We start from the raw sequence: 26,777 nt of genomic DNA on the forward strand, positions 1-26,777 counted from the left end.
AGTCAGTTCATTCAGGAAATATGGGTGAACCAGTGGAAAATGGAATCGGTGCAATAGTAGAACTTGCAAAGTTGGTAGGAATGAAAGGTTTTGATTATATGACTACTGAAGACGTTCAAGAGTTACTGGTAGAAAAAGAGGCTGGCGAAGTAGATTTGGTGGAAATGGCATTGGAGAATTTATACTAAAAAGCATACGGAAGACAACCTTAGCTGAGAAATTAGAATCTTATTTTTTGAATACAGATCCTTCGACTGAAAGGAACACAAAGTTCAAAAGTGCCTAGCTCCATACCATGCAATTTACAAAGATCTACAGAAATATAGATGCTGCAGAAGAATGTTCAAAAGGTGAAAATATTCTGCAACAGAGAAAACGTTCTTGTTTGATTGTGTACTTAACAGCAATGAAGAGGAAGAAAATTCAGTGAATGTACATTATTTGACATATATATATATATATCACAGTTTGTAAGACATTTGTTCAGTTATTACTATTTTTAATAAAAATTAAGTTTCCGATAGTTATAAAAAATTTTATTTTTGTTAGCTTTTGGTACGTAACTCCCCTTTTTGTACTGGTTCTTAGTCCTGTATAACACAGCTTTGCACTACACAAAATTTCATAGGAAGCTAACTACTGTGTTATACGAGGGTTACCCGTATTCCAGTTATTATTTTCCCACTTTGAGCAGTGGCGCTGTCCAATGAACCAATTTTTAAAAAAAAAAGTTTAAATCTGTGCTCTACACACACACAAAATGACAAAAAATAGTTCCAAAGAACAGTATTTATAAACTGAACTACGCTGCTTAATTACTATCTTCTTGAATAGGAAATATCCTTTACAATTCATTAAAAATACTTGTGCTCTGGCTAGAAGCATTCATAATTTTCTGGTCATAGCACACGTCCTACTATCATGTAATTGCCAGTTAGCATGTTATATAAAATGTTTCTGTATGACAGACATGTTGTTTGCTTATTCATACAAGTTAAACCAAAATCATTTCCATTTTAAATACCTGTATCGACAGTATTGTTTATTTAATTATGTTTTATCTGACAGTTCTGTTTGTATATTTTTAGATGAGCTCGAGTCTTAAAGAAAAGTTAAAAAGAATAGCTAGGTTTAAGGCATCACCGCTACTGCTTGACTCCAGTAAATATTTGCAGTCAGATGATATTCCTGACAGTAACCATAACAGAAAACTGAGTCAGTGTACTAAAAGTCACAAATCATCATCTGTCAGTGTCATATATAATGAGTCTACTCTTCAGAAATCAGAACTCTATAATAAAGAAGTATGTAGTGAAACATATGAAGAATATACAAATATAAGTTTGGAGATAACAAAGTTTGATTTATGTAATGAAATTTCAAACTGTAATGATACTGATGAACTGAATAGGTATATGACAAAACTTGAGAGGTCTTTAGAACAGAAAGAGGATGTGCTGAGGCAACTGAAGATGGTAAAAATGTATCGTACAAAGGTAACCAATTTTCATTACACATCTCATTTTTAAATTTTAGACAGATCCATTTTAAAACTGTTTTCAGGTCATAGAACTGAATTTTTATATCACTGATATTACAAGAGTGATAACGTTTATCTGCATTGAATAATAAATCAGATTGTTTATTGGCTTAAAAAAATTGGGCAATGTATATACAATGTTTTTTTGTACCAAAGTAACTAAGGCCATGAGACATCAGTGTACTGCCTGTAAATTACATGTATTCCATTGTTGGCTTGCTTGATACAAATGTAGGCTATGCTTACAGCAGGCGTCACATTCCTACATTAGTCATCACATACCCCTTGGGGACAGCCGAAACTAGCCTTAACTCTTACCTTAACACGTTTACATACACTGGCCATTTTACACCCCTTTCAGAAGACAGCATTTTTTGTCCAAATTACAGTAAGAGGCCCAACACCAACTCCTGTTGTACTTCACTCATCAACATTAGTCCATTAAGAGCACTGGCCATTTATAATTATTGATAATTGCTCCTATCACTTAACCATGATAGAACATTGCTCCAGTATATACAATAATTGTTTGTGTTGATCAGTATTATTTACATTTACTTTCTTTATAATTATTGATAATTACTTCTACCACTTAACTCCCTTTATCTGTGGTGGTAATTGGTGTCTGATAGAAGATTGCTCCAATACATAGTAATTATTCATGTGGATCAGTATTCTTTACATCTACTTCCTTCATGACAACCGCATATAGTAGTTAATCAGATTTGTTAGCCATGATTACTCCTTAACCAATCCATTCTCTGATTGCTTTATAGCACCATTACATGAACTTTACAATACTTTTAACTATTAACTCTATTATTTTCCCTGGCACAAATGTCAAACTTACAGGGCTTTAGTTACCCACTTCACTCTTTGTATCACCTCATGAATGTGACATATATTTATACAGCTCCAATTTGTTTTGGGTTTCAACACAGATTACCTGAACCTAAGGGTGCTCTCATTCCTATAGCTAAAGGTTTGACTACCTCTTTTGCTGCTTCTTTTAATATAATTGGATAGATTTCATTATCCCCACTTTGTTCACATGACACCCAATAAGTATTAGACAGACATCTGTTAATCCCCTGTCTTAAATATTCATGTGTTAATATAGATGCAAAATATTTCTTTAGTTTGTTAGCAACCTCTACAGAATCAGCATTAGTGATGTCATTCATTTCAAGTGGACCAGTATGATTCATTGTCTCAAAGTCTCTATGCTTAAGATGCTAGTATGCATTCACCCCCCACTGGCAGCAAACTTTGTTCTTTAGACCATCAACTTCCTCCACCTGCTTAGGCACAGCAGTTATCTAAACCCCACAGAGAATACAAAGTATTTCAGTCAAGAAAATACAACCCATCTCCATCCATGTTAGCAAAGCTTGACACAGTTGGCAGGGTCATTATTCTCAGAATATTTCCAATCATCTCCAAGAAAATTAAATTGGGAAGGAGCTATGTGCACTGGAAAGACCCACTTTTAAGTGCTTGACCCAACAATTCTGAATACCCAATCATCTTTTGTGATGAAAGGTCATAAAGCACATCTTTCCGAGGACATTTTGGCAAGTATAGTTGTGGAGTTAGTATTCACAAACATACCCCTTGGGGACAGCCAAAACTAGCCTTAACTCTTACTTTAACATGTTTACATACACTGGCCATTCTACACCGTTTTCAGAAGACAGAATTTTGTGTCCAAATTACAGACACTCCCCGGCTTACATAATACTCGATTTACAGAAATTCAACTTTACGTAAGTTTTTTGCCAGCCGGTGCAAACTTAAAAAAAATCATGGAAACGTATTTGGAATAAATGGAGGTATCGTGAAAACATCGCAATGTGAACCCAGTAACATGTGGGGGTTTTTTTTTTTTTTTTTTTTTTGGTAATTTGTTCCAAGACCTCGGAAGTTGAAATTTTCGCTATATAACAGCTATTTATCTTCTAAAAGGTCACTTTTATAATGGAAATTGCACTACACTTTCATCGTTATCATATGTTCTGTTATAAGAATCAATTTTTAATGCCTTTGTGATATTTTTTTCTAAAACATATTTCTGGAGGTCACTACCATAAAACAATTTGCACTTTCTGGTTTATCGGGCTTTTCTGTTAGTGCAGTCTATTATAAATGGGTAGTAAACTTAATCTTATTGCATTTGTGATAATACCAATAACTGGAATTCTGTGGGTTTTTATGTTACGGTATTATGATGAAATGAGTTCTCCTTCACTGAAATCTTCAATCATATAAAAAAACAAAAATAAATTTTCAGAATCTTTTCTTCATTCCTTAGTACAATGGTAGAGGGAAAGTGACCAACAGAAAGTGCAACTGGTGGCAGGGCTAGGAAACGAAACGAAGCTGATTTAGAAATGAAGATGATTAAGAAGTACGAAGCAGGACAAAGTTTGTCATCTATTGCACGGGAATTAGGTCTCGCTGCTTCAACCGTGAATACTATTTCAAAGGACAGTGCACGTATAAAAGAACATGTTAATGGATTAATGCATTTAAGATCAACTGTGATCACAAAGCAGTGTTCAGGTTCTGTATCAAAGATGGAAAAGCTATTAATAATATGTATGGAAAATCAGATTCAGAAGCGAGAGTCCCTGAGTCAAATGGTCATTCAAGCAAAAGCAAGAAGTATTTATGAAGACATTAAGGATAAGTACGGCGAACCCAAGTCAAATTTGTGGAAAGCAACGGGTGGTTTAATAGGTTCAAGCATCGCGCTGGTTTCCACAATGTTAAAGTATGCAGTGAAGTCACCAGTGCCGATTCTGCAGCAGCAGAGAAATTTTGTGATGTGTTGGAAAAAACTCCCTTCTAAATATTCCTTAACACAGCCCTCAACCTCTGCAGCAGCATACTTATCAGCTGCTCACATTATGCCTGGCCCCCTCCCTTTTTTTGTAATTTTATCATTTTGAAATTTTTGTAATTTTGTACACTGTAATTTTTCCTGCGCATGAGATAAAAAAAATTTAATAAATAATTCTATTTACATGTTCATCAAACATTTATTTTTTGCTTCAATCAAATTCAGCATTCATAGTTGCGAGTGCTGGATAAGCATTTAGGCAAATTCCAACTTATGTAAAATTCAAGTTACATAGAGTTCCACGGAGTGCAACTCTTATGTGAGTCAGGGAGTTCCTGTACTCTTAAAGCTCACCAAGACCCACTTCCATGGTATGTTCTTCCTCCAAATGAAGTGTCTCAGCATAGGGAGCTCCTCCCAAGCACCCTTCTCACAGATGTATTCATGGCTGACATCAAGCAGACTGCTGTTTCTGCTATATGATGAGACTGCTGTTTCTGCCAGTACATACATTCCTAAGCTATGGGCCAGGTTCATCAACAACATGTTCATAATATAGAACCAATGCAAGGTTAACTCTGATAAATTCCTCTCCCACATCAACAACATTCACACTGACATTTCTTTTACTCTGAACTTTAGTAAGAGAGGGTATCTCTTTTTTTTTTTTATGGATGTTTATAAAAAACTGACTCATATACTTTTCAATTCCCTTTCCAGTGTTATTCAAGGCTCTGAGGACCCTGAATAACTATAGACCAAGGAATTAGCTCAAGAAATTAGACCAAGGAGTTCAACTTGGCAAAGGACCCAGGGGCTCACATCTGGTGAGTATGGGCTTGGCAAACCCAGGGTCCTGAGCTGGATATCATTATTCTTCTCTTTCTTGCTTTCTTGGTGATTCCCTTATTTCTCTCTCTCTCTCTCTCTCTCTCTCTCTCTCTCTCTCTCTCTCTCTCTCTGACTCTCTCTCTGACTCTCTCAAGGTAACATGGGATTTTTTTTTTTTTTTTTTTGGCTGGTGCAGCATAAGCCTCAGGCTTCCTTGCATCTTATGGCTAATCATCATCATCAGCCATTTTCAGTCCACCAGCAACTTTCCAGTTCCTTCTGTTTTGAGCACTGGCCATCCATTTACTATCCGCAAACTCATGAATTTCATCTCTCCATCTCCGCCTTTGTCTTCCAGGTTTTCTTCTAGCTCCTCTTGGGTAACATTCTGTTATTTTCTTAGTCCATCTGTCATCATGTCTTCGAGCTATGTGTCCTGCTCAAGACCATTTTAGTTTAGTTTTGATAAGAATGTCCTTTACTTGAGTTTGCTGCCTAATCCATGTGTTTCTCTTCTTCTTATCTAACAGTCTGATTCCCAATATAATTCGTTCCATTCTTCGCTGTGTAGTTCTCAGCTTCTCTTCCATTCATTTGGTGAGTGCCCAAGCTTCACTTCCATAAGTCATGGTGGGAAGTATACATTGGTTCATTATTTTACGTTTAAGACAAACTGGGATATTGCTCTTCAGTATGTGACTATATTTCCTGAATGCTATCCATCCAAAATTTATTCTTCTCTTGACTTCCAGCCATTTATCATTATTACAGCTAATAACTTGTCCCAGATAAGTATATGACTCCACCTTTTCAATTACTGCTCCTTCAATCATTATTTCCCTTTCTGTGGCATACTTGTTCACCATTACTTTTGTTTTAGCCATATTCATCTTTAGTCCAAAATCTTTACTAACTGTGCATAACTGATTAAGATTTTCCTCTAATTCTTTGGGATCATGGCTTATGACCACAATGTCATCTGCAAATCGTAAATACAAAGGGTACTAGGAAAGTTTTGCAATACAGCTTTGTTTATTTAATTTTTTCAAAGTAATTTCCTCTACATTCAATACACCTCTCCATCCTCCGAAACCAATCTTTAAACCAGTTCTGCCAAGTTTCACTAGGGAGTAAAGCACACTCGTTGTCCCAAGCCCGTAGAAGGTCCTCATCACTGGAAAACCGCCTCCCTTTTAGCTTCATTTTCACATGCGGGAACAGTGCAAAGTCGCAGGGAGCAAGGTCTGGACTGTAGGGAGGGTGCTCGAGAAGTTTCAGTCCTGTCGTGGTCAAATATTCGGTGCAGGCTTTGGCGCGGTGAGCTGGAGCATTTTCGTGATGGAGGTACCAGGTGTCCATTCTTGACTTTGGCCGCAGGTTCTTCATAGATCCAATGACTTTAGGCAGGCATTGTTCAGTATACCACTTAGCTGTGACTGTCTTCTGCGTGTCCAAAACGACACGTTCCACAATTCCACTGGATTTGAAAAATACAGCTATCATTTTCTTCTTTACAGATCGGGATTTTCTGACAATTACGGGTGTGTCGTCATCATCAAAGACCCAAACTTTGTTTTGAGCCTTGGTCGGCAGATCGTAATAGTACAGCCAAGTCTCGTCACCTGTCACGATGTTGTTCACATACCGAGATTGTCCCTTATCAAACTTTTTTAACATCTCCCGGCACCAAGTCACACGTCGTGTCATCTGCTCTTCAGTCAGTTGATGCGGCACCCAGAGAGAACAAAGTTTCTTCACGTGCAAATGATCTTGCAGAATCGAACGAATTGCTGGTGCATTTAGGCCCAAAGTATCATCTATCTGTTGGTAGGTCACTCGCCTGTTTTCGTCAAGCATTTTCCTCACAGCAGTAACGTTTTCCTCCGTAACTGACTTTCGTGGTCTTCCCGGCCTCTCAGAATCCTCCAGAGTGAAATTTCCCCTTTGGAATTCTCTATACCACCTGAATATCGTTGTACGATGTGGACAATCATCATCTAGTGCAAGAGTCATTTCTTCTAAGCACTGGTCTATGGTTAAACCACGCACGAAATTATACCGCAAAACTGTCCTTATCTCATTTCGTGTCCACGATGCCATCGCAAGCACTTTACACTCTCACTACTAATGAATAACTGAGCCCTCGACTTGGCACGGGGGCTACTATGCACGTATGAACATGTCTCAACATGCAGCAACAAGCAGCTTCCTGTGATTCATTGTTGCGTCATATTGCAAAACTTTCCTAGTACCCTTTGTAGTTTAGGTACTCTCCGTGCACATTGACTCTTTTCTGCGACCAGTCTAATCTTCTGAAACTTCCTCAAGGGCAGCAGTAAACAGCTTCGGAGATATTGTGTCTCCTTGTCGAACTCCTTTCTCGATTTTAAATTTCCTACTATCTTTGTCTAGTCTAATAAAGGAGGTAGCACTCTCATATATTTTCTTCAAAATCATAATATGTGGGGTATCTATGCCTTGTCTTTCCTGTGCCCGAAACATTGCCTTATGCTGTATGGAGTCAAATGCCTTTTCATAATCCACAAATGCCAGGCATAATGATGTTTTATATTCATTTGCTTTCTCCATTAGCTGTGATATTACGTGAAGGTGATCCGTAGTTGACAGTCCTGTCCTAAAGCCAGCTTTCATTTCTTTCACCAAGTATTCTTTCTAATCTGTTAGTAATGACCCTTGTGAACAACTTGTAGAAATGGGATAACAAGCTAATTGGTCTATAATTTCCAATTTCTGATTTATCTCCTTTCTTATGCAGCAAAACTATGATTGCATTCTTCCACTGCTTAGGCGTCACACCTTTTCTAATGCACTTTGTGAAGAGCCCTGCCAGTTTTTGTGTTATGTCTCTTCCTCCCAATTTTAACAACTCTACAGTAACTTCATCTTCCCCCGGGGCTTTCTGATTCTTCATTTTCTTCAATGCATGTTCTACCTCATCAGGAAGAATATCGGGTATGTCGTATGTGTTGCTACTTTGCAATCCATCTTCCCCACTGCTGGTGTCATTCCCTCGCTCCTTGTATAATTCTCTATAGTAGTCTTCTGCTATTTGAATTATGTCTTCTCTCCTGTTTATAAGTACACGATCGCTGTTCTTCAGTTTCAGTATCATTTGTCTTTCTGTATTACTGCTCATGGCTGTTGATTTAAATCCTTTGTTTTCCCTTAATGCTTGTTCTACTTTTCTTGTGTTAAATCTTCTTATGTCCTCTCTGAGCCTCTTTCTAATGGCTTTGCATAACTCAGTATACTCAATTTTCTCCCTGTCACTGTTTTTCTTGCTCTTCATTTTTCATCTTCGGTTCATCATGACAAGTGTTTCTTGACTAATTTTTTCTTCTTTGGATTTCTTTTTCCCTATAGGTTTCTTGGGCTTTATCACTTTCAGAAAGTTGTAATATTCCTCGTCGATATCTTGGTCCTGAGCAGTCTGCAGAAGCTCAAACTTGTTCTTAAGTTCCAGTACATACTGCTTTTTCTCCTCTTCTGTTATCTCAAAGACCTTTGTATTATTTACTCGAGTCAGTTTTTTCCTTTCTTTTCTACATCTATATCAAGTGTACATCTTACCATTCTGTGATCACTTCCAACATTTACCTTATTCAGGACGGTAACATCATTCACAATATATTTTCTGTTAGTGAGGATGAAGTCGATTTCATTAGTTGTTAATCCATTTGGACTCTTCCATGTCCACTTTCTGTTCACCCTTTTCTTGAAAAAAGTGTTCATTACTGATAGTCCTTGAGATTCTGCAAATTCCACAAGTCTTTCAGCTCTTTCATTTCTTTCACCAATTCCAAAATTTCCTATAGTTCCCCTTTCTGCGCTGTTTTGTCTTTTTCCAACCTTGGCATTGAAGTCCCCCATAATAATAGTGTAGTGGGTTTTCTGCTCATCTAGAAGACTCTCTCAATTTCGGTGTACATTTCTTCAACCTCTTCATCATCATGGCTCGATGTTGGTGCATAAATCATTATAACCTTTAGCTTGTACCTCTTAGAAATCTTGAGTATTAGTCTTGACACCCTTGGTGATATGCTTTTGAATTCCAAAATGTTGTTTTTAAAATCTTTATGGACCAGAAACCCAACTCCACCTTCACTCCTTTCACTGTATGGCTAATAATAATAATAATTATATCCTCCTCAGCATTTATCCCCTTTCCTCTCTGAGTTCTAATTACTACATTATTAAAACAACTATCCAGCATTTTAAACTCCCCCATTTCACCTTCTCTTACTACCCAGTTGGGGATTTGGGTAGTAAACTTTGCATTGAGCATTTATTTCATAGACTGGCTACCCATGCAGCAGAATGCAAAGGAAAACAGCAGGGATAACTGTGGAGGGGAGGAAAGGTGCTACTTTCTGTAGCATCTGCCAGGGTCATGCAGGGTTATCTCTAAGCTACAAGACCTAATATCTAATCTTGCCCAGTGCAGAGACAGATTCAAGCCCACGATCACATGGTGGCCTAGATTTAAAAGTCAACTGAAGTCTTTCTTGCACATTTACAACCATCAGAAAATTCCAACAAAAGCGTATTAACATGTACCAACTTGAGCAAAGATTGAAGCATTTCCCATCTAATAATCAGGCACATCAGTCAACATTACAGGCCATACAAACCCACTTAGAACACTTTGCAAAAGGCATCCTACTGAGATCTAGACACACCCGCATCTATCTGATGCTCCGATCAAATAATTTTTCTCGTTAGAATGCAGACATCGCAAAGCAATCACCATCACTGCCATTCAGCTGCAAGACAGAAAGATCACTTGGACCCAGAGGAAATCCTCTCTGAAGTAACCAGATTTTTTAGAGAAATCTACATAATATTGGTGTGAATACACCATAGATCACTCTTAAAGGCAAAAAACTGCTTTTGTAGTGTAAAAGGGCATCATTTTATCTCTATCTCATGTGCTCCTCCTTCACAAGAGAAATCTACAGTTCCCATGAAACCTCCACAAAGACAACCTTGGAAATCCTTTCAGGACTGAAAAAAATCTCCTCTGTAGTCCAGCAATGGAGAAATCAATCACCCTACAAGAACTAACAGCAGTGTGCAAAGCTCTTCCCAAAAACAAATCTCCAGGTCTGGATGGACTGACTTCTGAATTCTTCCAAACCTTATGCGATCAACTCGAATGGCTACTCTTATAAATGCTTAAAGAAGCACTTTCCCACGGTGTACCAGATTCAGTCACTGCCTCTGTCACACGACTGATCCCCAAGAAATGATACCAAACAAACCTCCAAAACTGATGGCAGTTTCCTTAATGAATACAGATTGTAAAATTATTTACAAAGCCATAGCTAATTGAATAAAATCTGCTCTCCCTGATACCGATCACCAACACTCAGTACCAGATGTCCCCCTTTTCTCTCAAATGAACTGGCCCGTATTGCTGAGTCGCTTCAACAGAGTACTTAGGAAATGGAGAAGTGTGTGCACTACATCTTCACTGAGAGAAAGAGTGCTAGTTGTCAACCTGGCGGCAAGCGTTCTCTGGCACATGTTCAAGGCTCTAATCCCACCTATCGACTTCCTCCACCAAGTTCAAGCATCCATTTGAAGCTTCCTTTGGAACAAAACCAACTGGATGTCCTGCTCTAAACTCTGCCAGCTGCACACCCATGGGGGGGGTAGGGGCTATTCTTGCTTGAAGGCAAAATCTCTACCTTCCAGATCACCTTTCTTCTGAAGACGCTGCAAGTTAAACAGCCACTACAGATAAACTACTAGCGACAGCCACAAGAGCACTATCACTATCAACAATCTTAAGAATGGACATGTGCCAGCACACTCAAACTGACCTTCTATAAAGATGCACTGCACTGCTGGATGTTCCCTCATGAGTGTTGCATGAGGTAACGCTAATGAGGGAATATCACTTCCCGCAATACTTTCAGATATACTCCTTTTCTATAATAAAAGGATAACAGATGCTGCAACTGACAATCATCTTTTTTTTCCTACCTGGAACTGGGAGAGAATTAGAACTATTGGCGACCTCCTGACACTACACCTTGAATGGAAAGAATCAAAAGACTTGCCCTTAAAACCATAAATGCAAAGTAGCAACACAAACTTCTAAAATCATCAATCACACAAACTCTTTGTGATAACTACAGCAAAAGGGATAAAAAATGTCACTGAATCCTCACCTGCACCAACCTTCTTCATCTTTCAACCATCTTTGTAGAAGGAGGTCAGTTTGAGTGTGCTGGCACCATGTCCATTCTTAAGATTGTTGATAGTGATAGTGCTCTTGTGGCTGTTGCTAGTAGTTTATCTGTAGTGGCAGAATATGTGTTTCACTTGCAGTGTCTTCAGAAGAAAGGTGATCTGGAAGGTAGAGATTTTGCCTTCAAGCGAGACCAGCCCCTACTCCCATGGGTGTGCATCTGGCAGAGTTTAGAGCAAGACATTCAGTTGGTTTTGTTCCAAAGGAAGCTTCAAATGGATGCTTGAACTTGATGGAGGAAGTCGATAGATGGGGTTAGAGCCTTGAACACGTGCCAGAGAATGCTTGCTGCCATCTGGTTGACAACTATCAATCACCAGATGACATACCTCTATCTCCTGCTCCCTCCAAAAAAGTCTATCAACTCGTTATGTCACACCATACAGCCACGATTTTCCCATCATCCACCTGCCAAACTCTCCATGTACCCTTCTGCACTTACCACAAGTCACCATCTAACTTTCAGTGGAACCTTCCGTACAGGATGAAATGTTCCAAATCGGGCGCAGACATCCAGTGGAGACTGTGGTACAACATCCTTCCTACCCCAGTCAAGCTACAAAGTTTTGTATTACATGCTTCAAACTACTGCCACTTTTGCGCCACTCCAGGCACCCTGGCACACGTATCTGGCATTCCCATCGAACAACCAACTGATCAAATACACATTGGATGCAGCAGAGCTTGCCTGCAACCACACCCACAGTTGGGGGAGGACTACTGGTACCTGCTTTACTCTGAACAGACAACACACACACACACACACACACCACTTGCAACTTCGTATTCATTGCCACTAAGGCCATCATTCAACACATCGTAGCAACATCTCAAGTGGGGCCTACGAAGAAAGTTGCAGAGCAGACTTCTACTCGAATTCCGCTGCAAAAGACCAGAATTCTTGAATTATCTTAACAGTGAATGGAACAGTAGTGGTCACCTTTTTACCATCACCTTTAATATGACACTGATCCAATGCCAAGAAATTGTCTTCTCAATTCCTGAAGTTGAAATAGTTTTTTACTTTCCAAAGTTTCTTTATTTTTTTGCTTTTGTACATAGAATGGTGTTTTTGTTGAAAATGTAGCTACTGTTCATGTTTTAATAATAATTGTAAAAAAAAAAACTATATCTATCTGTGTCTTCAGCGTCAGACACGTGTTTTTAAGCTCCCGCCTTCCCCTCTTTTTCGACGTTTGTCTGTGAGAATCCCAGTCAAGACATCTTTCGATTCCTCTTCGGGGAGGAATCGAAAGATGTCTTGACTGGTATTCTCACAGACATCACACACACATCCCCTCTGTAGCCAGGTGGGCAGGAGCTGCAGTGCATAGCACACACTTCTTGATTAGACTGGGGTTCGAGCCCATGACCACCAAATACGGAGGATGCGGAAAGGTCGGGGAATGACCACCGCATATCCCCGGAGCAATATGGCCTTAGTTGCTAATGCTCCTAAAAACCAAATAACAACATCCTCTTCAGGAGAGCTTTCGACTAGTATTAATTTTGTTTGTGTTGAGTTTAGAGTTTTAGTTAGGTTAGATTTTATTTTCAACTTTTAGCCATGGAAGGCCGGCAGTTCCAGTAATGCCTTTATTCCACTTTTTGCAACTAATTGCACCCAGTTATGGCCAGCGAAGGTCAAACGACAGCAGCAGCAGCTGAACCTACAGCCACTGCCAGCAGTGACCCTGACACCGGAAGCCACACCCTGCGACAACAGGAGAAAACCTCAAGGTCCAAAAGTCAGTAATTGTCAATTCTTATGCTAACACTATGTCTAATGGATTATACTTAACACCTGCAAAAACCCCGTTCTTGCGACCCACAATAGCATGTATGCAGTTGAACTGCGATCTAATAAATGAAGCAACCGCTATTACTTCCCAGGAAAATGGGATATTAATCTTTGCTAGCATAGAAAATGCCCCTTTAGAGCAGTACCTAACAGCGATCGTGGAGAAAGTACCACCAAAAAATATTACTCATTCCTTCCACATAGCAGGAACTGGGCAGGTGTATTTCAGCCATCCTTCTTGGGTGCAAACTGTCTTGCAAAAAAGAATAGATATCGGTCATCATTACCTGGAATCAGCGCCAATTGCTTTAGCACCAATGAAAGTAGTTACTATTTCAGACGTCCCACTTGAGATTCCTCATCAGTTACTCAGAGGAATTCTATCCAAATATGGATCTGTTACCGGGAAAATATGCACACTCTCTGCAACAACTACAAAACCAGAATTTTTGCATATAAAAAGCTTCTGCAAGCAAGCACTTATCCATTTCGCCAACAAATACACAACAAACAACATCCAAAACTCAATGCCGACTTAAATGGCATCGCATACACCTTCTATACCTCCATTTCCTCTCAACGTTTCTTTTGCCGTGAAGAGTGCCATATTGCGCAATAAGCTAGCACTCGACTAGGTCCAACAACATCATGCCGACCTACTCTGCTTACGAGAAACAAATATTAAAGCAGACACAAGGCCATCTTTGAAATGGCCAGATTGGCCATATACTATTCTCCAACCCAGCAACATCATGGAGCAGGAGTGAGTATCGGCCTACATCATAAGTCTGCCTGTAAGCTCAAGGCAATTGCAGAGATTGTTGGCTACACAGTTTATGCCCTCCTTGATACAAAAGGAAACCTTGCATATTTTTTAATATCTACATGCCACAGCAGGACACACTTGCCATTCAAATAACCAATTACATTCAGAGCCATCTCTCTACAATAGATTAAGAACACATCATTCTTGCTGGTGACTTCAACTTCACTCTTGACCCAGAAATGGACAGAGCCCAATGCATTGAGCACTGCAAAATGCTAATCAACGACCTTCAAGCCTTGGTTGACAACAATGAACCGGTCGACCCATTTAGACACCAGCATCTAGAAGAAAAGTCCTACACCTGGAGATCTACAAATACAGCATCCAGAAGACTTCCTTACCAAGCCTGACTGGAGAGATACTACATCCCAAAACACACTGTCCCTCTGGTCCGGAACATCACACACATCCCATCTTATATCTCGGACCACTCCTTTGTGAAATTGCAACTCTCCTTTTCACTCAGTTACTTCAAAAATGGAGGTTTTTATTGGAGGTTCAACAATAGCCTTCTACAAGACAGGGAATATATCTCTAAGCTACAAGACCTAATATCAAATCTTCCTCAATCCAAAGACAGATTGGAGCCCATAAACACATGGCCTAGATTTAAAAGTGAACTGAAATCAATCTTGCAAATCTATAGCCATCAGAAGTGCCAACAAAATCTTATTAACCTGTATCAGCTTAAGCAAATATTGAACATTTCCCATCTGATAGTCAGGCACATCAGTCAACACTACAGGCCATACAAACCCACTTAGAACACTCTGCAAAAGGGCCCTGCTGAGATCTAGACACACCCACATAAATCTATCTGATAATCCGACCAAATACTTTTTTCTCATTAGAACGCAGACATCACAAAGCAACCATCACTATTTTTCTGCTGCATGACGGAAACATCTCTTAGGACCCAGAGGAAATCCTCCCTGCAGTAACCAGATTTTATAGAGAAATTTACAGTTCCCATGAAACCTCTACAAAGGCAACCGAGAAAATCCTTTAAGGACTTGAAAAAATCTCCCCTATGACACAATGCAGTGTGGAGAAACCCATCACCCTACAAGAATTAACAGCAGCGTGCAAAGCCCTTCCCAAAAACAAATCTCCAGGTCTGGATGGACTGACTTTTGAATTCTTCCAAATCTTTTGGGATCAACTTGGAGCTTCTCTTACAAGTGCTTGAAGAAGCACAATCCCACAGATTACTATGTTTAGTCACTACCTCTGTCGCATGACTGATTTCCAAGAAAGGAGATGCACAAACCTCCAAAACTGGCATCCAATTTCCTTAATGAATACAGACTGCAAAATTATTTCCTAAGCCATCAGCAATTGATCGAAATCCACTTTTCCTGATATCAATCACCAACAAACACTCAGTACCAGGAAGATCAATACACGACAATCTTCATCTTATCTGTGACCTGCTCTCCACCGCAAACAGCAACAAGAATTCCTAGCACTAATTAGCCTGACCAAGAAAAGGCTTTCTACAGAGTTGAGCACAGCTACCTTTTTGAAACCCTGAAAGCTTTCGGATATGGACCCTACATCATCCGAACAATCCATCTACTATACAAGGAAGCCAAATTCTGAATAACCAACTCACCCACAACTTTCCATACTCCAGAGAAATAAAACAGGCTGCCCATTCTCTGAGCAACTTTACACACTTGCTATAGAATGATTCCTAAATAAAAATTGTCACCAGTCTACAATCCCGATGAACACTGCTACCAGAGCCTTACCTGAATATAACCCACTCAGCGTACACAGATGATGTTACAATTGTTATACACCACAAGAGTGAATTTGAAGACATCCAAAAGGCTCACAATCTCTATGCTCAAGCATCAGGAGCAAAACTAAACCACTGTAAGACCAGTGGCTTTTGGGTTGGCAACTGGAAAACCAGAACTGACTCTCCCATCCAATGCACATGGTCCAGCAAGTGGCAGAAATATCTAGGTATGTATCTCAGCAGTGCACCCCTTTTCTCCCAAAAGAACTGGCCCGATTTGCTGAGTTGCTTCGAAAGAGTACTAGGGAAATGGAGAAGAGTGTGCGCTACATCTTCACTGAGAGAGAAAATGCTTGTTTTTTACCAGCAAGCGTTCTCTAGCACACCTTCAAAGTTCTTACTCCACCAAATCCAACATCTATCCGAAGCTTGCTATGGAACAAAACCAATTGAATGTCCTGCTTTAAACTCTGCCAGCTGCTCACTCACAGGGGTTGGTTTCGCTGAATGACAAAATCTTTGCCTTCTGATCACCTTTCTTCTGAAGACACTGCAAATGAAACACTCATATTCTGCCACTACAGATAAACTATTAGTAACAGCCACTAGATGGCCAATTCTATCAACAATCATAAGAATGGGACGGTGCCAGCACCACTCAAACTACCCTCCTTCTATAGAGACACACTGCACCGCTGGAAGAAGCTTAACCTTCACCAAACTCTTGTGGGAACTTCACTTCCCACAATACTTTCTGAACAGCTCTTCTACAATAAAATGATAAGACTCTGTAACTGATATTCACCTCCTCTTTGCTACGTGGACCTGGGCAGGAAAAAGGACCATAGGCAACCTCCTGACATCACGCCTTGAATGGAAAGGATCAGAAGACTTTCCCGTTAAAACCATAAATGGAAAGCAGCAGCACAAACTTCTAAAATCAGTGATCCCGCAAGTTTGTTAAAGGGATTGAAAATGTCACCAGATCTTCACCTGCACCAACCTTTGTCATCACATCTCCAGAAGACATCTACCCCTTGTCTCCTAAACTCCCCAAATAAGTTTATTACTAATTATGTTATGCCACACAGCCACAATCTTCCTGTCTTCCTCTTGCCAAGCTCTCCCTGTACCCTTCTCCATACACCACAAGCCACCATCTAACTTTCAGTGGTATCTCTGGCACAACATCCTTCCTACCCCGTCAAGCTACAAAGTTTTGTATTACATGCCTCAAACTACTCTCTTCTGCACCACTCCAGGTACCCTGGCACACACACACCTGACGTGCCGAACAATAAACTAATCAAATATGCTGCGAGGCTCACCTGCAACCATGCTCACACTTGGGAGGACTACTGGTATCTGCTTCACTCTGAGCAGACAACACACGCCACTTGTAACTTCTTATTCATTGCTGCAAAGACTATCTACAACTTTTACTTAAAACACATGAGAAGTAGGGACGACACGCCTCCCGTCAACACATAAGCACAACATCTCAAGTGGAGCCTACGGAGGAAGTTGCAGAGCAGACTCCTACTTAAATTCCACTTTAAAAGACTCGAAACTTTGAATCATCTCAACAGTAAATGGGACAGCGGCAGTCACCTCTTAACCATCACTGAAGAGTGAAGAGTCCATCACCTCAATGTGTGACCTTAAGAATGAGACTGATCCAATGCCAAGAAACTGTTTTCTTTTCCCCAAAGTTGAATTGCTTTTCCTTTTCTTACTCTCCAAAATTATTATTCTTATGTTATCTCTTTGTACATAGATTGTAAATAGCTTTTTTGGGAATGTATCTACTGTTTGTTTTAAATAAAATAATAAAAAAAAAAACAACCTGTCTATCTCTTCTAAGAATGTTTTCCTTAAATTTATTCAAACTATCCACTTCCATAACACCATAAGATAGTTTGTTCCAACAATCAATCACATTCTAGCTGAAAGCAAATTTTCGCACCTCTATCCTTCAGCCATCCTTTTTCAGTTTAAGGTTGTTCTCTTTTGTGCATTGTTTGAGAAAGAGCCAGAATACCATCAAGTTTACCCAGTCCTTTTTAAAGCCTTAACTACTTCAATCAGCTGAAAGCAAAGTTTTTACACATCTATCCTGCAGTCATCCTTTTTCAGTTTAAGATTGTTCTCTTTTGTGCGTTGTCTGGGAAAGTGTCAGAATACCATCATCATTAAGTTTACTCAATCCATTTAAAGCCTTAATCATTTCAATCTGATCTCGCAACTGCTTACTTTCCAAGTGGTGTAAACTACACCAGTTGGGAAGTAAGCAGTTGCAGTTCCAAGTGGTGCAAACTACACCACTTGGAACCAAAGTCTTTTTTGGTAAGAGTATCCCTCTGTGTTATTGGCTGTGATTGCCCATCTGCATTACTCAAAGAACTTAACAATACTGTTGTGTTTTTTGAAAACCTATTGTAAGTCAATGAATGAAATTTAAAGATTAGTGATTTTTTATACAACATGCTTACATGGGTGCTTTACCGTTTTTTTTTTTTTTTCCCCAAGTACTTTTTAACTAATCATTAATTAGGGAAGGGTTAGCTTAGTTTCCAAGTGGTGTAGTCTCTTTTGTGCATAAAAAATTAATGTATTGTCACTGGTATACATATTGCACGTTGGATCCATATAATGGCACAAAATGTGGACACTGGGTCGTCAGTGCTCTTACATATTTGGGTATCCACTTGCCTATCAACAAGAGGTCAAGCCTTGAAACCCACTAACAATAAGTAACAATAAACTTCTCTATTGGGGATGTGTTAGTATTCAAAGTATAAGAGTTGTGTGAAAGACATAATTATATAACATGTTATATTGCAAAACCCTTCACAATGAGTTGCCTATCATACAACTTTTTTTTTAAAATTTAACTGCTTACAGAAATGATGCAGTGCACTAACTTGTATGGTAATAAAATTCTTCTTATGGTTTGTGATTTTCATCCCTTCAAAAAATGTGAGCATTGGGCCTGGCACACACACACCCAGGAGGATCCTGAGCTAGATATCTTCTCTCTCTTTTATTGTACTTCTTTAAATTAATTCTTTTTGTTGATTTGTATTATCAATGTTACTTCAGTTGTAACATTGATAATTGATATACTTCTAGTCACTCTGATGGGAATGTCTGATTATTTTAGAAACTGTTAATTATGATAAATTACTACTAACTTGAAAACAAAATGCAGTGTTAAGTTCATTTTTACTAACAATTATTCCACGACATGCTAATGCCTATGCCCTGGAATATGTATGTTATATTTAAGCTAATAGTGAATTGAACTGTCACTAAAATGAAAATTTTCTGAAATTTCAGAATGAGCCAGAAAAACTGATTTCCCTCATAGCAAGATGGAGACAAGTAGCCCAGGATGCACTTCTTCACCTCCATAAATTAATACCAGAACCTCAGCCTAGTCTGACTGACCTGATTAATCATTTACAAATTGATCACAATTTAATTTTCTATGATCACGATAGTGAATCGTTTAAAATACATTAAACTCATGTAGGACTATTTGTTTCTGTTTTTTATTTATTTAATAATCTTATTGATGTCTGTTTATCATAAGCAACTGATTATAGTATTTCACTGAAGATATAATTTGCTCTAATAAAATAGACTTTGGCAGTTTATTTCTCAAAAAAATATTGAATAAAATACCTTTGCCTCTACTTTTTTAGTGTTAGAAACTGTTTTAGTGGCATCATGTGTATTCATAACATTAAGATTAAAAATTTTGTCATGCTCATATTCATTGAAAAGGAAGTAAGTAAATGCTTAGCCATAATTATAAGAGCACCCTTGGATTCAAAGGAGTCCCTATGGACTGGAGATGTGCAGATATATCACCAATTTACAGTGGGGGGGGATCAGAAGGTGAAATGAGCAATTACAGACCTGTTAGCCTAATGTCTGTTTCAGGAAAAATAATGGAGTCACTGGTTAAAGAAGTAATGCAGAAACATCTAGACAGGCATGCAGTTATACTGCAGTCTTGTCTGACCAATTGGATACTGTGATGGAGTTACAAAGGAACTGGATACAAAATATAATTTTGATATCATATTATACTTGGATTTCAGTAAAGCACATAAAAAACTGCTGTACAAACTGGAGCAATGTGGCATTAAGGGCAGGTTGCTGCTATGGATAAAGGGATGGTTGAGTGGGAGAAAACAGTGGTTATCAATGGATGCTGCTCTTCATGGACTCATGTTATTAGTGGAGTCTCCCAGGGTTGCTGTTTTCCGTATTTATTAATGATATTGATGAGGGTATATCAGACTTGATGTCTAAGTATGCAGATGATATAAGGGTTGGCAGAGTGGTTGATGACAGTAATGAAGTAAGCTACTGCAGCAAGATCTATTAAAATTAGGCCAGTTGGCTCAGAAGTGGCATTTGAAGTTTAAAATTTACAAATACAAGGTACTGCATATGGGTAGCATTAATCCAAAACTAACATACCAACTGTGTGGTATTACACTCAGCATAGTGGAAAATGAAAAAGATCTGGGGGATAATTGTGCAGTCAGATGTAGTTCTCTGAGCAGTGGACAGCTCATGGGGTGTTGCGATTGATATGCAGGAACTTTGCTAGCACGGATAGGGAGGTGATTATCCCTTTGTACAAGGCCATAATTATGCTGCATATTGAGTACTGTATACAGGTCTGGAGGCCTCACTTTAGGAATGATGTTGATCTGCTGGAATGGGTACAGAGAAGGGCAACGAGATTGGTGAAGGGAACAAAATGGTGCTCTCACCAAGCTTATTCTCTATATGTGCAAATTGCACATATAGAGAATAAGCACCTGCAAAGAGATCTGATTGAGGTGTTTAAGGCCTTGAATGGATCAAGTAAGCTAAACGTTGATGGCACATGAGGGGACATAAATTCAAATTGAGGAAGGATGGCACAGGATAGATGTGTGGAAGCTTGCCTTCAGCCAGTGGGTGGTTGATGGTTGAAACAAATTTTCACCTGTTGTTGGGGAAGTGAGTAGTTTAAATAAATTCAAGAACTAGACAAATTTGGAGGAGTTAGATGGGTGTAGTGGGTAATGTTTTTTTTTTTTTTTTTTTTTTTTTTGGGCTATGCTCTATAAGCAAGATTACAGAGCATCATATGCCATTACTAATACTAATCGCACCAAACTTTGGCCTTCTTGAAACTACTTTCTTCAGTCCTTTATTCCTAATGGTGAACTAATTTTCCTTGGAGAATTTAATGCTCACAACTCCATCTGGCTTTAATTTTCATTTTCAGATGTTGGGGCTTTTTTTTTTTTATCACTGTTGACTTCCCAAAACTCTTTCATTTGTCTGTGAGATAGTTGAGAGTCATAACCACATAGCTAATGCCCTTGATCATTACCTTCCCAACAGCACACTTCTACAGACAGTTAACTTGATACCTCACATCACATCTTGTTCATGGTTTATTTCTCCAGTGGCTTGTTACTCTTTTTTTTTTTTTTTTTAATGTAAACCCCAAACACGAGAGTTGTTAGAACCTATAGTACTTAGTACCGTGCTTGGGTTGGAGGTTGAGAAGACGAAAGAAGATATTTGTTGACATTGGACTTGAACTTCTGTAGACTGTAATTTTCAGGAAATACGTATAAAGGAAGATTGTTCCAGAAAACAGCAGTTGAATGAATAAACAAGGAAGATGAAAAGTTGGTTCTGTGAGTTTGAAGTTGGACAGTAAATGGATGTTGACTGGTGGCGGCACATATTCAGACTGTTTTGAAAGAGAGAGTGGAAATTATAGAAGCCAATTCAGAAGAACAGTGCCCATGGAAGTAGAAGAGGCATGCAGCAGAAACAGGACATCTATGAGACAGTGAGTGGCCTGTTATTCATAGTTATTCTTCAGCCTCATGTTCATTAGCATTGTCTAAATATTTTAGTTGCTCAGACTGTGTCAGTGAAGTTATTCTTGTAGGGATGAAATCCTTTATTCCTCATTCTACCTTAAACTCATTGTTTATTTAAACTTTGGTTTTCCAAGATGGCTGTTGAAATAAGAACATAGCATATCATTATTGACTTGTATCCAAATCTCCAGCTTCATTTTCTGCCTACACTGAAGCTCACAACAATTGTAAATAAGTCATTAATAAATGCAAAGTTGATTTTGACAAGGCTAGGAGTAGAAAACTACTTTTTTATGCAAATAGTCAAAGCAGTTGGCCACAACCTGTGGCCAACTGCTTTGACCTCTGTACTTCCACCTCCATTAAATCATCCTGACAGTTCTATTATATCCTTATCTAAAGATGAAGCATATTACTTTCCCTCTGATTCTTATATAGATCATGGTAAATTCCCTCCTTCTGCACCAAACATTTTATTCAATACCTACCATAGTCTTCCATCAGAAGACCATGAGAGTCATTGATTGGATTGTGTTTGGCATGGCCATTAGAAGAATCCTAACTAGTCTTGATGACAAGGAATGCTGAAGGCCTTTGTTTTCTTTTGTCACCTTTTTGCACCCCCTTATTCCACTGTTGTTTTTGCTTTTGCATGGAAATTTGCTCAGATCCATACAATTCCTAAAACAAATGACAAATCACTCCCTATAGTTATTGTCCATTTGCACTTCAATTTTTTCTGAATTAATCAAGAAATCCATCTGACTCTCAATTTAGATATTATCTGAAATCTTCCATCTCATCAGTGATTGCCAGTATGAATTCCGTCAACAATGATATATTGCTGTGATATCTTGTTATATGTTACTCATCTCTGGATAAATCTGATCAAAGAGTTCAGTGAAATTCAAGCTTTTTCCTTGAGATTTTCAATGTTTGGCATTGAAATTTCATATTTGAAATTTAGCCTCTTTCTAAAGAGGCTTCCATCTTGCGGTTTGCCTTCTGTTTTTTTTTTTTTTTTTTTTTTTTTTTGCAATTAGGTTGTCTGTTTCCTATATAACTGCTCACTGTTGGTGATGGTAGCAATCTCTGTCTTCTAACATTTTGACTAATAGTAGTAGAGCTCCTGATTGTTTTGTTTTTGATTCCACACTTTTACTCCTACATGAACTACTACTTAATGAAAATCCAATCCCTATTTTTTCTGATGGTAGCAAACGGCATTCCATATTCCAGTTTGAGAGATGCTGCTCTTCACAAACAACTTCAACTTCTTGAATATTTACTACCAATTCCAAAAATACTGATCTCTGGTAATTCTTCAAATATGACAAAGAAAACCTAGATAACTTCAATCCTGTGTTATTTCAGCAAAAAAAAGTCTGCTGCTGCCTTACTCATTCTACAACATTCATATCTTCTTTGGGAACAACCCTGAATTCTAACCCTTCCTGGGTTAAGCACATCAGAAATATTGCAACCTCTACAACAAACTGCCATTCTAAGGAATATTATTATATTCAATAAATTCCTGGATTCCATCGCAGGAGAGTCTATTTGTTTTGAGTCAGTTACTCTGTGGCTAAAAGCAAATTTTTGCACATCACTCCATTGCAAACCATTCTTATCCAGTTTGTGTGCGTGCATCACCCAAGGATTCTATCAGCATTTGTTTACTCAATCTACCAGATCTCAGAAGTGTCAGGTTTCAGATGCTGCAGTTTACAGAACTGAAGTATTTTTCCTAAGAGTATCCTTTTTTTTCTTTCTTTTATTTTTTTTCCCCTGATTAATCTTGTTCTATGCATCCAGAGAAGAACAAGATTAACTTCCAGATCCGCATCCATTCCTAAATGAGGCTCCAGATCTTTGTGTGGTACTCAAGATGTATGGCCTAACTATCACGTTATTCAAGGTGTGTTTGTTTCAATTGCGGTCTCCAGGGTGTCCCCTATATGCCACTGTAGCATCTGAAAAGGTGAAGGCTGGCAAGTTTAGGTGTGTAAGTGTCTTGTTATGTTAAGTGTTGGCACTGGTGACTTTGCAACCAGGGGGCAGGGGACACCTGGTCCCCTGCCTCCCAACCTTGGACACGAGGAAGTGCTGGGGTGCACTTTCTAGCTGAGACTCTTACTGGAGCTATCAGGCAAGCCTGGGAGCCCCAAGGGAAAGGAAGTGGGGATAAGAATTGAAGTATGGGGATTGGAAGGGACTTCCCATGAAATAGAAGAGAGAAGTTTACAGTAGTGTATAGAATGAAAAAAAAAATATATATATATATAATAAAAAGAATAATAAAATATAATAAAAAATAAATAAAATATAACAAAAAAAATAAAATAAAATACAATAAAAAAAAAAAAAGTACCTATATACAATGTTTACTATTAGCTGAGTGAGTACAATCACCGCTCCTGGGGGACTTAATCAGAAAACCAAAACTATAAATAACACTTCATTACATTAATTAACACCATTTCAAAAGTATTACTATTAGGCCACAGCAACCAGACACTTGTCCAGTCATTGTACAGGACTCAACAACTTTGCCTCAACTTTTTCTTTCTTTTGTATTTTCTTCTCCTTCTCTCTCTCTCTCTCTCTTTTTTTTTTTTTGCTGATGCTATGATTATCTGATCCGACACTACCAGATTTCAGCATTAAACTCAGAAGGCAAATGGCAAGGTGCTATCCATGTTTTGATTTGATTTTGGTTTTATTGGCACAAAAACAACTAAGATTATACTGTGCCAGGAGCTGTCCATGTACAAACATAGGTAGCACCCTGTCAGCGTTTTACAATTCAATATCATATTTACAACATGCATAGTCAACTTTTCCTCTGTACACAAAATTGCTATTAATATCATGATAGTCTTTACAAGTCACATTTTGATAGAAACCACACTCTGCTCAAGAACCACTAACACAACCAACAGACAACCTCTCTGTTAATTCTACTAAATCCAATTTTATATTTATAGCAAATAATCTACAAAACAACATCATTACCATCGTGGAACCAACATATTTACTTAAGAAAAGAAAGCTAAGGACTTATTTTCAGAAAACATTTAATGGACAAAAAAGCATAATAGTTCTTGTCCTTGAACAGAAACTCTGGATTACTTGGCATCACTCTTTACAGATCAACTCCAATTAGTCTCTTCCTACGTGCAAACAATTTATCTGCAAAATTACAAAAAAGTTAGGAAATTTTCTTTATCATTGACAAAACATGGTAGGTCATCTTCATTGTACACTTCTGTAAGAAGCTAGATTATTTCTTAAGTGTGTATGGAGATAGCAGTTAAATATTAAATGCTGCGTGGTCTCAGGAGCACCACACTTACATAATGGAGAGGCAGCCAACCCCAGAGTGAACAATTTGGAGTTCACGCTGCCATGCCCTGTTAGAAGAAAAGATACATTCAGACTTGGGCAAAGCCAGGCCAACCATTGCTTGGTAAATTCTAATATGTTAGGAAGGTAACTAAAAGTAAATCTAACTTCTGCATTGGACCAATTTAATTGCCAACTATTAACAAGCTCTCTTCTAATTCTACAATTATCATCCTTAGTTGGTATGTCTAAATTAATTGAGTAGTTGCTCACCCTTGCAGGCAGAGCTTTCCGACGATAATATTGTAAGTAGTGGTACATAACTTAATATTGAATAGGAAGTTTTCCACTTGATACTTGGAGTGCCATTGTCGACACAGTTCTGCAATTTCTTGTGATTGCAAGAAGAAAGAAACGTGCTTGAGTCAAATACTTCAAGACTAAACAGTTGTTAACACGATAACCTCATGCACCTGCAGCATAACAAATTATTGGTATAAAAATACACTCGTAGTATAACTTTAAAGTTGCGGGTTTAATTCCCCAGATATTTTTAGTTATTTTAGTGATTTTACCAGTTAAGACTTATTTTGTTCAGCACATTTTTGCTTGGGGTACAAAACTAAATCTATCGTCCATCGTTATTCCAAGATATTTATACGTTCTTACAATTTTAATGGATTTATTATTAATTTTTACATTGGGGGAGTCTATTCGGGTTCTAATAACCTTTCAAAAGCATTTGTTTAGTTTCGTCAATAGAAATCTGTAGTTTGTGCACACTACACCAACCATCAAGGTCTCCCAAGATTTCATTCGCACGTTCTTCAAGTTCCCTGCGAGACTCTCCAAAAACCAATACGTCAAGTCGTCTGCATATGATGCCTTCAAAATTTTGTTGCGCTGTACCCCGAGCCATTCATCAAGAACCACATTCCAACACCACACCGGTCCTAGGACTGTTCCCTGAGGGCAACCCCGAGTAACAGCACAAGTAAGCGAACAGACACCAGAATACACCACTAGGCTATGACCATAGAAATCATCAAAACTAGATGATAAAGGGGAGCAGACACCTCGGCCTCCCGGAACCTCGCCAGGACACTTTGCCACCATAAGGTGTCAAAGGCCCCTTTGAAGTCCACAAAGAGGCAGCATCTGAGACCGAACCCATTACAAACTTTATAGTATCAACAGTTGAACAGCCTTTTGTAAAGCCAAATTGAGTGTTTACTTGTAAATTTTTAGCCTTATAATATTTCATAAATCTAGTTACAATAACCTTTTCTAAAACCTTGCCTAGCACTGGTAGTAATGCAATAAGACGATAGGTGGAAGGAACATTGAGGGGTTTGTTAGTATTTTTAATCAGAATTTTAAGATTGGCTTGCTTCCAGGGAGTTGGAAAACGCCCATCAGCCAAACAGGAATTAAGAAGATTAACAATTAGTTGTGGTTTGATTGTCCAGATTCTTTTTAATATTACAACTTCAAGTAAATCTAAGCCTGAACATTTGTTATCCCTCAAAGAATCATTAGCTGTGCCAATTTCAAGATTAGTAAGCGGGTCCTCATCACTTAATCCAGAATACATCAAGTGCTCCATCCTTAAATTTGGTTGTTCTCTACTCTCTGGTATACAAATGTCTTGGCAAATAA

The 26,777-nt window shown here is 38.5% G+C and overlaps 1 protein-coding gene across 2 annotated transcripts in view; it reads left to right on the plus strand.

Moving 5' to 3' along the window:
* Nucleotides 1-19,396, plus strand: part of LOC150085647 (swi5-dependent recombination DNA repair protein 1 homolog) — a 55,857-nt gene extending 36,461 nt beyond the window's left edge. For both annotated transcript variants that reach the window (XM_090373408.1, XM_090373409.1), the window contains exons 3-4: nt 1,089-1,496; nt 19,204-19,396. In XM_090373408.1, coding sequence (XP_090229534.1) covers nt 1,089-1,496; nt 19,204-19,389 — 594 coding nt within the window. In that variant the 3' untranslated portion in view covers nt 19,390-19,396. The remainder of the gene's footprint in view (nt 1-1,088; nt 1,497-19,203) is intronic.
* The last annotated feature ends 7,381 nt before the right edge of the window (nt 19,397-26,777 follow it).

This window comes from Mastigoproctus giganteus, chromosome 5, assembly GCF_048544385.1.
Source record: "Mastigoproctus giganteus isolate SK-2022 chromosome 5, ASM4854438v1, whole genome shotgun sequence".
Taxonomy (NCBI): domain Eukaryota; kingdom Metazoa; phylum Arthropoda; class Arachnida; order Uropygi; family Thelyphonidae; genus Mastigoproctus; species Mastigoproctus giganteus.